Raw genomic sequence first — 12,893 nt, forward strand, 5'->3', positions numbered from 1 at the left:
TAGCTGAACAGATAATGCCACAGCCGGGGGTCACTTTTATACAGCGCCCTGCTTTAAATACCCAACTAGTCACCCCTGGCCGGGGTACCCTGTAGGAGTGGGGACCCCTTCAATCAAGGGGTCCCCCCCCCAGCCACCCAAGGGCCAGGGGTGAAGCCCGAGGCTGCCCCCCCCCCCCCCCCATGCAAGGGCTGCTGACGGGGGGCTGATAGCCTTGTTGAAAATGTAAGAATATTGTTTTTTTGCAGTTGAACTACAAGTCCCAGCAAGCCTCCCCCGCAAGCCGGTACTTGGAGAACCACAAGTACCAGCATGCGGGGGAAAAAAGGGCCCGCTGGTACCTGTAGATCTACTGCAAAAAAATACCCAAATAAAAACAGGACACAGACACCGTGAAAGTATAACTTTATTACATACATGCACACCGACACACATACTTACCTATGTTGACACGCCGACTGTGGCCACGTCTCCAATGTCGACGTCCGGGGTACCTGAAAATAAAATTATACTCACCTGATCCAATGTCCAGTTCTTTTATTGTAATCCACGTACTTGGCAAAACAAAAAAACGCATTTACCCGAACCAGACGGACTGAAAGGGGTCCCATGTTTACACATAGGACCCCTTTCCCCGAATACAGAGACCCCCCGTGACTCCTGTCACAGAAGGTCCCTTCTGCCAATCAGGAAGCGCCACTTCGTGGCACTCTCCTGATTGGCTGTATGCGCGTCGGAGCTGTCAGACGCGCATCACACAGCCCCCTCCATTATCTTCAATGGTGGGAACTTTGCGGTCAGCGGTGAGGTCACCCGCGGTCAGCGGCTGACCGCGGGTAACCCCACCGCTGACCGCAAAGTTCCCACCATTGAAACTAATGGAGGGCGTGTGTCGGTGTGCATGTATGTAATAAAGTTATACTTTCACGGTGTCTGTGTCCCGTTTTTATTTGGGTATTTTTTTTGCAGTAGAACTACAGGTACCAGCGGGCCCGTTCCCCCCCCCCCCCCCCGCATGCTGGTACTTGTGGCTCTCCAAGTACCGGCTTGCGGGGGAGGCTTGCTGGGACTTGTAGTTCTTCTGCAAAAAACAATATTCTTACATTTTCAACAAGGCTATCAGCCCCCCATCCGCAGCTCTTGGATGGGGGGGACAGCCTCGGGCTTCACCCCTGGCCCTTGGGTGGCTGTGGGGGGGGGACCCCTTGATTGAAGGGGTCCCCACTCCTCCAGGGTACCCCGGCCAGGGGTGACTAGTTGGGTATTTAATGCCACGGCCGCAGGGCGCTGTATAAAAGTGACCCCCGGCTGTGGCATTATCTGTCCAGCTAGTGGAGCCCGGTGCTGGTACAAAAAATACGGGGGACCTCTACTCTTTTTGTCCCCCGTATTTTTTGCACCAGGACCAGGCGCAGAGACCGGTGCTGGTTGTTAAAATACGGGGGATCCCCTGTCATTCCCCCCCCCCCCCCGTATTTTGGCAACCAGGACCGGCTCAAAGAGCCCGAGGCTGGTTATACTTAGGAGGGGGGACCCCACGCAAATTTTTTTCGTGTTTTTTACCGTTTTTTTAAACATTTTTAAAAATCTAATCAAAATCCGTCAAATCGGCCGTTTTTCGACAGCGGGACTGTCGAATTCGTTTTTTATTGAATATGTCGAATTCCGACACCCACCTGACGGAATTCGACGGTCGAATTGTGTCGAATTTAAAAACGGGCGAAAAAGTGCCGCAATTCGCCCGGAATTGCATATACCCCATAGGGGTGTATACAATTGATGTAGGATCCTTTCCAACAGAAAACTTTTTTTTAAAGTCGGATTGACAATGTCGGAAACGGGGCTAAAACTGTGTTAGATTTGGCCACAATTCCGACAAAACACGTGGATCCACGGCTATTCCGCCGATCCACGTGTTTTCCGACAAGTCAGAATTGTCGACTTGTTGGAGAAACGGCAGGAGGATTGAAAGGTCGTAACAGTTTCGGACCTAATAAAGTTTGAATCTGCCGTCTTTCTGACAAAACGGCAGTTCCGACTTGAATACCCCCCTTTAGGGGGAAATCCAATTGTTCCATGCGGACCCTGCTGTTCGTCTATACAAATGGGTGTCCGACAGAATCATTCAATTGTTTCTCAGTTCGGATGCTCATTAGTATTCAAAGAGCCTGGAAGCATTGGGTTTAGCCGCACAAAGCAGCTAAAACCATCTAAAACTGTGGTTAGGGCACTCAAACGGGTCACATTTCTTCTCGCACCTCAGGAACCTGTGAGAAGAAACGTCACCCCTGCGGGTAACGTAGGGGGGGAAATCAACCAAATTGGCTCCATAGGACCTTACAATTACCTTGATTTTATTTTCTCCCTTTTTAACATCAGTGTTACTGATTACTTTTAATAAATAATATGCTTATATTTCACAAGTGTGTGCATTTCTCTGTCAGCTATATCTCACTTCAAATAAATAAATCCCAAAGTCATGGATTTTCCCCATTTTTGGAATGGCAGAGCCTGAAAGTAGTTTGCTCCCTTCCTGGTCTGTTGGGGGAATAAGAAAAAGTATAATCTTAATACTGACAGTCCTCTCTCCTCCTGGTAATCTACTGGTCATTATTTCAGATCCGCTCTGACTGTGATTAATATGCAGTGATCAATGCAAGAGGTAATCATGGGAAGATGTAAGCGGACCTATGAGTATGTGTCAATACCAGTGAGCTGGGGGAACACATGCACGTAACACACCGACCTCTGTTGAATAACCACAGATTTAGTTATAAGCTAACACAATGCCGCTCAGGTAAAGGTCTACACCTCTACTTCCTACAGGAACCCATCTACATACACTACATAACCTGACTTTAGTATACTTTCCCACCCACTCCTCAGTACACACATATTTACAATCTTCCAAATAAAATTACATTATTATGACAGCACATTTTCTCATACGTCCTAGAGGATGCTGGGGACGCTTCAAGAACCATGGGGTATAGACGGGATCCGCAGGAGACACGGGTACTTTAAGACTTTGAATGGGTGTGAACTGGCTCCTCCCTCTATGCCCCTCCTCCAGACTCCAGTTTAGATTCTGTGCCCAGTGAGACTGGTCACACACAGGGAAGCTCTACTGAGTTTCTCTGAAAAGACTTTATGTTAGGTTTATTATTTTCAGGGCGCACTGCTGGCAACAGTCTCCCTGCATCGTGGGACTTAGGGGAGAAAAACAGACCTACTTCTGTGAGTTTCAAGGCTCTGCTTCTTTGGCTACTGGACACCATTAGCTCCAGAGGGTCTGATCGCTAGGTACGCCTAGATGCTCGTTCCCAGAGCCCGCCGTCACCCCCCTTGCAGAGCCAGAAGTCAGAAGACGGGTGAGTAGAAGAAGATCAGAAGACTTCAGTGACGGGTTTGCGCCATGCTCCCACACACATAGGCACTGTAGGGTGCAGGGCGCCCTGGGCAGCATATAAATCCTCAACAGAGACTGGCAAACGAATATATAAGTGCCCGGGCACTAGATTTAACCCCCGCCAGTATAAATATATGTAAGAAATAGCGGGGCTGAAGCGCGCCATTAAGGGGACGGGGCTTATCCCTCACAGCTCATTTCAGCGCCATTTTCTCCTCACAGAGACGCTGGTCCTTCCAAAACACTGCTGTACAGATCACAGTGAAAAACGAGGGGGAAGGGGGGCACAGTTGTTTGGTGCATTATAAGTTACAAATAAAAAGCACTCTATATAATGAGCGCTGTGGAAATGAGCTGGTAAATTCCTTCTGTGTTTCCCTGACAGAATGTACTGGGGTCTATCCCTTATAGCCAGTGTAATGTCGGTGGGTGTTTGGTACACGTGTATCGGCATATCTGAAGCTGAGTACTCTGCCACAAACGGCTGTGGGAATGAAAATGTCGGCACCACCGACTCCTAATGGTACTTGGTACATGTAAATAAGTGTCAACATGTCAGTAGATGTATGTTCTTCCCAAAAGAAAACTATATGGGAGACACAGACGTGTGGTGGTGACCCTGTCGGCATCAACAATATCTGACTGGGTAAAAATTGGCATGATAATGTGATGCATATCAGAAAGGGCTATACTTATATGTATATGTATGTATAGTAAGGTTGCATAGGTCTGTGGCACAAACACAGACGTAGTAATATTTATGGAGGGTGTCATATTCATAGAATAAATTTCCCTCAGACCCCTCGGGATCGCAAAAATTTTATTTTGCCCAGTTACTACTCCCGGAGATCGACACGAATACTGTTTCTTATGTCGACCATAATGTTTCCTGACTAGAGCCACAAAATCGGCATTCAGTACATGTTTCATACACATTAAGAACGTATTAACGTTACTAGGGACCCTGCTATTCCTGTCAAAGGGATATTTATATATGAGTTATACAGTATATATATATATATATATATATATATATATATATATATATATATATATATAGATAGATATTTGTGTGTATAGGTGTATTTAAAAGGTATATATATATATATATATATATATAGAGATACAGAGGGGACGGCACTCAGAGGATTTTTTCAAATATTGTATTCAAGTATAAAACATACTTAGTGATGGATCACTAAGTATGTTTTATACTTGAATACAATATTTGAAAAAATCCTCTGAGTGCCGTCCCCTCTGTATCTCTACATTTGCATGGTTCCTGCCTAGGACGTGACACCGGGGTAAGATTGCCTTATATTTCATTGAGTGCCGGACTACAGAATCTGTATATATATATATATATATAAAACATTTATAATGAATGCTGAGGTGAAGTTATTCCTTCTCATGTGCTGAGCAGCCGTGACAAGATGTTTTCAAATCCTCAAGAGGATTCCGAGTGTTTATTCTTTTCCCACCGTGGATAGAATAAAGTGAGAGTCACCCCCTGTTCTCCACGGTGCCGTCACAAAGGATCGTATGCAGGAAGATATGCGATACTCTAATTATGTGTCCGCGTGTACATTGATTATATTTGCATTACATGGGCATCGGGGAGTAGTTGTATGCAGGGTACTCCTTAAGTTGGGTCATATCTATAACATTGCAGCATACTGCCGTGCGACTACAAGTGATATAGAACTCTTGGGTTCGCGGGCCAATTCCATGGCGGTCTCGACTAGGAGAGCATTGTGGATTTACCAATGGATGAAGTCAGCTTAGGCTGACTCCGAGAAGAACTGGAGTCTCTTCCCTCTGAAGGTGAAACCTGGTTTGGGGATGGCCTTGTTAAGTTGATCTCGGCAGATACCACTGGTAAGTCTACCTTCTTGCACTATGTTCCTCACAACGGTTGGTGACGCATTATTGTAGGATGCAGTCATTTTGACCGAATAGATACGGATTTCCCTTTCTTTGCAGGTAGAGGAAGGTGAAAAGGTAAGAGGTCAGCAGCCTTTTCAAGTTCGCAGAAGCAGAAATCATCCTCTGTTTCTGCCACATCCACCGCATGACACTGGGTCTATCTTGCGGGAGACCACACCGGTGGGACCACGTCTAATACTCTTCAGTCAGTCCTGGAACGGACATGGACCAGTGAGTTTAAGAATAGTGTCCCAAAGGGGACATACTGGAGTTTCCAGACGTTTCCCCTCACCGATTTTTCAAATAGATCTTACCGATTCTCCTCTGGACGGGGAGGTAGTATGCGACGCCATACAAGAGTTGTGTCAGGATCAGGTCATTGTCCTGCTGTCCCGGTCACAAAAAAAAAAAGAAGAAGCCGTTATTCAAGCTTTTTCGTGCTTCCGAGGCCGGACGGCTCGGTCAGAACAATCCTATATCTAAAATCCCAAAAATTTCTACTTAGGAAGTGAAACTGCAAGATGGAATCTCTCAGGGTAGGGCTCTCCAATCTGAAAAAGGAGAAAGGGGGTCTAATTACGGTTTCTTCCACATTAGGCTTACCTGGGTTTGCTATTCAGGATTGTCATTACCAATTCATCGGAGTGATGTCGGTATGATGGTTTTCCTTCGATAGTAAAAGAGTCATTATTATTCTGTACTGGGACGCTCTCCTGATTACGGCGAGGTCAAGAAAGTGGTGCAAAATGTTGCATTCTCCCTGACAGTTCTTCAACAAAGTGGTTGGCTCCTGAACTTGCCAGAATCACTGTTGATCCCAACGACGCGGTTGTCGGCGTTGGGAATAATGTTAGATACAGAACTGTTGAGAGTTTGTTTCTTCCAGTGGAAAAAGCTCTGAGGATCCAGAGTCGGGTCAGATCTGCAACAGTGTCAATCCATCAATACATTCCGTTGATGAAAAAGATGGTTGCGGCCTAAGAGACCATTCAGTGAGCAGGTTAAATGCCAGAGTGTTTTTAGCGGGTCCAGTTGGACAAGTGGTCCGGTTCCCACCTGGGATAATCCTGTTTTTTCAAGACCAGAATTTCACTCCTGTGGTAGCGGCACAGTTCTCATAAGCGCAGGTTCGGGTTCCAGGACTGGATCCTAGGGACCACGGTTGCATGCCTTCGAGGCGGGGGAGCGGTCACACAGGAGGAAAACTTCAGAGGAAGAGGGTCAAGGTAGGATACTTGTCACCACATTAACGGTCTAGAGATAAGGGCCGTTTATAACGGTTTTCTACAAACAAAAACCGAAGCAGCAATGGCAGAAGCCAGAATGATTTATAGCTGGGCGACGAAATCATATACGCGCTCTGTCAGCGATGTTCGTTCCAGGAGTGGACAACCGGGAAGCAGGCTTCCTCGGCAGACACGTTCTCCATCCAGGAGAGTGGTGTCTTCGTCCAGAGGTTTTCACAGAAGTGACAGGTCGTTGCGGGATTCCTAAAATAGACAAGATGGCGTCTCGCCTCAACAAGAAGCTTCAGAGATATTGTTACAGGTCAAGGGACCCTTAAGCAATAGCGGTGGACGCCCTAATGACTCCGTGGGTGTTTCAGTCGGTCTATGCGTCCCCTCCGCTTCCATTTTTCCCCAAAAATGCTAAAGATCATAAGAACAACAAAGGTTCAGGTGATCCTCATTGTTCAAGACTGGCCTAAGAGGACCTGGTATCCGGATCTTCAGATGAACGCCGGATCCTAGCCGAGAGGATATTTCCAGTGAAATCATCCCTACTCTTCTTCAGACCAGTAGAGGAGTAACGTAACAACATTACCACCGTATTTGGAGAAAGTATGTGTCTTGGTGCGTATCCAAGAAGGCTTCTACGGAAGATTCCAGTGGGGTTGTTTTCTCCTTTTTTGACAAGATGGTGTGGATGCAGGTCTTAAGTTGGGCTCGATTAAGGTTCGGATTTCATCCTTATCGGTTTTGTTCCAAAAACAATTGGCCTCCTTTACAAAAGTTCGAACTTTCGTAAAACGAGTGTTACACATCCAACCTCCCTTTGTGCCCCCTGGAGCTCCTTGGGGTCTTAACGTGGTGTTGCAGTTCCGGCAATCTCATTGGTTTGAACCTTTACGTAAGGTAGAGTTGTAATTCGTCACTTGGAAAGTGGTCAGGCTGTTGGCTTTGGCGTCCGCAAGGCGGGTGTCTGAATAAGCGGCTTTGTCTCACAAGAGCCCCTATTTAATCTTCCATGCGGATAGAGCGGAGATGAGAACTTGTCGGCAATTTTCTGCCAAAAGTGGTTTCATCGTTTCACGTAAACCAGCCTATTGTGGTGCCAGCAGCTACTGAAGTCTTGACGGAATAGAAGTCTCTCGATGTGGTCAGAGCTTTGAAAATTTATGTCGCCAGAACGGAGGCTCTGTTTGTCCTGTATGCTCCCAACAAGATTTGGGCTCCTGCTTCCAAGCAGACTATTGCATGCTGGATCTGTAATACGATTCAGCAGGCTCATTCTATGGCTGGATTGCAGTTACCGAAATTGGTGAAGTCCCATTCTACCAGAAAGGTGGGCGAATCCTGGGCGGCTGCCCGAGGGGTCTCGGCATTACGGCTTTGCCGAGCAGTTACTTGGTCGGGTTCAAACACCTTTGCAAAGTTTTACAAGTTTGATACCCTGGCTGATGAGGACCTCTTGTTGGGTCAATCGGTGCTGCAGAGTCATCCGCACTCTCCTGCCCGTTCTAGAGCTTTGGTATAAACCCCATGGTTCTTGAAGCGTCCCCAGCATCCTCTAGGACGTATGAGAAAATAGGATTTTAATACCTACTGGTAAATCCTTTTCTCTTAGTCCGTAGAGGATGCTGGGCGCCCGTCCCAGTGCGTACTGTATCTGCAGTTATTGGGTATGGTTACACACATGGTGTGTTGCGTTTAAGTCAGCCTGTTGCTGACGTTATTCATGCCGTAGCATGCGTTATGCTGTTATTGGTTGTGTTTACACACAGGTTACGCTTTATGTCAGCATATTGCTGCATATTCTTCATGCCGTCGGCTGGTGTTCTATTGAATGCCACGTTCTGTGGCATACTGGAGGTGTGAGCTGGTAAGATGCTCACCGTGGTTTAACAATAAATTCTTTCCTCGAAATGTCCGTCTCCCTGGGCACAGTTACTTAAACTGGAGTCTGGAGGAGGGGCATAGAGGGAGGAGCCAGTTCACACCCAAAGTCTTAAAGTGCCCATGTCTCCTGCGGATCCCGTCTATACCCCATGGTTCTTGAAGCGTCCCCAGCATCCTCTACGGACTAAGAGAAAAGGATTTACCGGTAGGTATTAAAATCCTATTTAAATTAATGAACTTAATTTAGATATATTGTTGCATAAAGTATTGTATATATTCAGTGGTGTAATACAACTTCCATACTACAGCCGCACCAGGATGGGTTTCTCACCTGAGATGGAACAGGGGTCTGGACACAGCACAACTTTTTTATGGCCCCATAAAGGTCATCTCTGGTCCCAGATATAATGCACACAAGCAGCTGCACCTTCGCCTGTATGAAAATAAAGCACTCATGTTATAATAGGGCTCTTGTACTGCAAGTGAACCATGTGATGAGAACATGCACTGCACCACTGGAAGGATCTCTTGTGCTCCAGGCAAAGCTAATTGGCGTTATTCAGATGTGATTGGTGATTCTATCACTGCTGCTTCCTTGCACTGTATGGTAATGGTAGTGATCTGACCTGTCCTAGGATGCAGCATGGGATCACTTACCATCAGGCGATTTGCGGCACCCATGGGGACATGCAAGACGCCCGTTTCAGGGGCCAGGAAATCTCTGTGCAACCACAGAGATCCTGGCCTTTTCCCTCCCCCTAAATGGCAGCAACATGCCTCTGTTTGGATAAACAGAGGCCATCACAACCCACTTCCTGCCCCCAAATGGCATCATTTTGTCAATCACTGACAGTCTGATGTCAGACCGTGTCCTGTGTCGCAGGACAAGTTTGCACATGCGCCTAGTACAGATAATCGGTACCTTGCAGCACAGGACACCACTCCAAACACACCTGAATAAACCACAATGTGCTCTCCTCCAGGTAACATTGTGTGAAACGAATCTCACCATTCTGTCTGTGCCAGCCTTTTACATATGGCACAATTGCACACACAGGCATATTACTAGGACCATGATGTGCAGACCTCAACATTGCACTCAGTGTTCTACATAGGTAGATACTGATCAATTATATAAGCTTACCAGGCAGTTTATTTAGGCACCTGATAATGACTGTTCCAGCGTGTTTTCTGTCAGTAATCACAGTTTCTGCTCATTTTACTTACTGATTGCTGCATTCATGTCTAGGGTTCAGTATGTATATCTAGGTTTGGCGTGGAATCCACTGACATACTGTTACAGGCTTACTGGTCTAATAACTTACTTTATTCAGAACGGACACAGATCACTGACACACTTGGAAAAAGGACTCTGTTCCGAAATACATCAGTGCTGCTAGTGTGTTGAGATCCTCCACTACCTATCTACTTACCAGAGGACTGGATCTTCCTTTTCTCCAATACTGGTCCAGGATCAGTTAAAGAGAATTTGGACTGCACTCTCTAGCTGAGGAGTCTTGTTTTTTTTATGTTTTAAGAATTCTTTGATTGTTTTATACTTATATGTTGTTGTGTTTAGGCACCTAATAAAACCATTTTTATGCTACTATATTTGGACCTCTTTAGTAGGACATTCCTTACAGACCTGGCCCATGGTCTGACTCCTAGAGAGTGATTCCACTACTGTCCAGGACTGTTACTTAGGACTCATAAAGAGACCTTTATATGCATATGAAAGTCTGGGTTAGGCGAGTGCAATATCTGTGTATTTGCACTTACTATATATATCACAGGATTGCAAGATTGTACCTGTCTTTTGCTATGTTTTTATTTATATGTCATCACATTGAGGGAGAGACCTTGGATATTTCCAGTGTATTCATGCCACACTAATGAGGTTCGGAAGTGTTCGGATTAGCATGGTGAAAAATGTAACCTTTAAATTACTTTATTAGATGAGTGAAGTGGGTGGGCATTTGCTATTCATATATAACATTTTCAGATTCTCCCCATTATGTCCTCCTTAACCAATTTTTTTATGTTTTGACGACGAAATATGTACTCTTGTATAGTAGGTAACAAAACAACACTTTTTTGGCCCATCAATTGCTTTTCTTGTGGTATTGTTCATGTGTTAGTGTGCCTCAGGATAAGGACTAAGCAGCCGATTATGGACCACAGGGTACAAAACTTTTAGGTTTTATTTTGAGTAAGACAGATAACTGTAAAGGAAAAGATACTGTGTAGATCAGTGGTGGCCAACCTGTGGCTCTTAAGCTGCATGTGGCTCTTTCTTTCTTTAAATGTGGCTCCCGACACTTGATGTCGCATTACCACAACTGATCCGGTGACCACTGCACTCCAGAAAAAACATGCGGAAGCACTACGAGGGCTGTGGACTGAGGTAGCCAGATACTAGAGATAAAACACCCACCATCAAACAGGATCCTTAACCCCCATTTCACATCGCCAATGCAGGATCCCAACCGGGAATTAGAAACGGTCCTTCCCGGGTGGGATACGGCATTGGACCCTAACAGGTGGCTTCCCAACCTGGCAATTTGCTGGATCAGTTGCCATAGCTGTAGAGGGTGGCAGCAGGGGTGGAGGAGGCGCTGGGAGATTAGCTCATCTCCGCGCCACCTCTCCCTATGTAGTAAGCGGGTCCCGGGTCGCACTGACCTGGGAACCCGTTTACGCTGCCACTGACCCGGTATTCAACCCAGGAATAACACTGCTTATAACCTGGGTTGAATTACCAGGTCAGGCAACCCAGGAATTCGACCATGGCCCATTCACACCGCACACTGCCCCGTGTCCAACTGGCAATATTTGTGTAGTGTGAAAGGGGTAATAAGGAGCTGCTACAATGGCATGAGTTGGGGGGAGCTGACTGGAGTGACACATGGGAGAGCTGAAGTGTACTATGTGAATCTTCTTTCATTATATTTTATGTGGTTCTGGCTTTTTCAATTATTTTATGCGGAAGTGACTTCTTCAATGTATTTTATGTTGGATCTGGCTTTTTCAATGTATTTTATACCAGGGGTGGTGCCTAGCAGGCACAGGGCCACACCCTTCGGCTCTTTGACGTACCTAACAAGATTTTTTGTCTCTTTGACTCTGACTGGTTGGCCACCCCTGGTGTAGATAATGCGAGCAATGCTTATAGCCCAAGAAAATGTCGAAGATAATTCCACTGAAATAGGATGAGCATGCCTGATCTCAATAATTTTTGGTGTTGTACAATTTCATCTGGACATATCGCTGAGATTCTTGGTTGGAATTCCTCTGACTGAATTTATATTAATGAACAAATGGGCTTCCTGGCTAACTTGGGAAACTGTCTTGGCTGCTGAAGGTTTAAATCCCATGGAGGCCTAACATCTGCAAGATGAAAGGCACTATGACCGAAATTAGATTTTTTTTTTTAAGGCTGGAGGCCAAACAGGTGGGAGCCTGCTAATTAAAAGTAAACAACAGCCAATTGGCTTAAGAGATAATATTGTCTGATGAGGTTTATCATTTCGTATCTGCCTCCATAGGCGTGCGCAGCTAATTTTATTAGGGGGTGCACCCCCGGAGGGGCTTGTCTAGCACTGCCTTTTGAAGGCGTGTCTAGCACCACCCATAGACATGTCTAGAACTATTTTACATTCTCTCAGTAAAATCACATGGCTTAATCTAATTTCTTCCTAATAATAAAGTAGATATACTGCAATACACACCAGAGAAAAAATAATGAAATATAATGGTGCGACCACCAGGCAGTACTGACGGTCTACTACGGCATAACCCTGAGTGCTAGCTTCCGTTGTACCCTATTCAACTGCTTACACTTCCACAATCTATCCCTGAAAAGTACGGGAGATTTATTGAGCCAAATGGGAGGCGATCACAAGACCGCCGAAAACCGGCGCCACAGGTTTTTCTCCCTCTGTGAGTGTGCACGACACCCATAGAGGGAGAATAGATACTTCGGCGAGCGTAGCGAGCCTGCAAGGGGCTGTCTACCGCTCTCCCCGCTGCAGGCATACTGGTGGTCGGTATCCCGCTGTCGGGATGACAGCCGGGATCCCGGCCTCCGGTAAGAGGTATGTATTCTGGAATGAACATTTCCATTCTAATATAACACAAGTAAGTTTATAATGTACACATGTGCCATCAGAGCCACATGTGCCTCTTTCTATGCCAACAGACCCCTCCTCTGCAGGACACCAGCATTTGTCACAAATGTTCCCATGCTCACCAGCTACTAGCCAGTAGTACCCCTTATTCACATTATGAGTCAAAATTCACATTATGCCACACAGTTTGAGCCAAAATTCAGATGACCCCACACAGTATGAGCCAAAATTCACATTACGCCACACAGTATGAGCTGAAATGCACATTACGCCACAGGGTATGAGACAAATTTCACATTACGCCACACAGTA

General features: G+C 46.0%; 1 protein-coding gene across 6 annotated transcripts in view; it reads right to left on the minus strand.

The window, feature by feature from the left end:
• Positions 1-12,893, minus strand: part of PIWIL2 (piwi like RNA-mediated gene silencing 2) — a 1,076,777-nt gene that overhangs the window by 110,042 nt on the left and 953,842 nt on the right. For 5 of the 6 annotated variants that reach the window (XM_063931805.1, XM_063931803.1, XM_063931806.1 and 2 more), the window contains one exon: positions 8,786-8,887. The exons of the other annotated variant lie outside the window; for it this stretch is intronic. In XM_063931805.1, coding sequence (XP_063787875.1) covers positions 8,786-8,887 — 102 coding nt within the window. The remainder of the gene's footprint in view (positions 1-8,785; positions 8,888-12,893) is intronic. 6 annotated transcript variants of the gene reach the window in all.

This window comes from Pseudophryne corroboree, chromosome 6 (genome assembly GCF_028390025.1).
Source record: "Pseudophryne corroboree isolate aPseCor3 chromosome 6, aPseCor3.hap2, whole genome shotgun sequence".
NCBI classification, from domain to species: Eukaryota; Metazoa; Chordata; class Amphibia; order Anura; family Myobatrachidae; genus Pseudophryne; species Pseudophryne corroboree.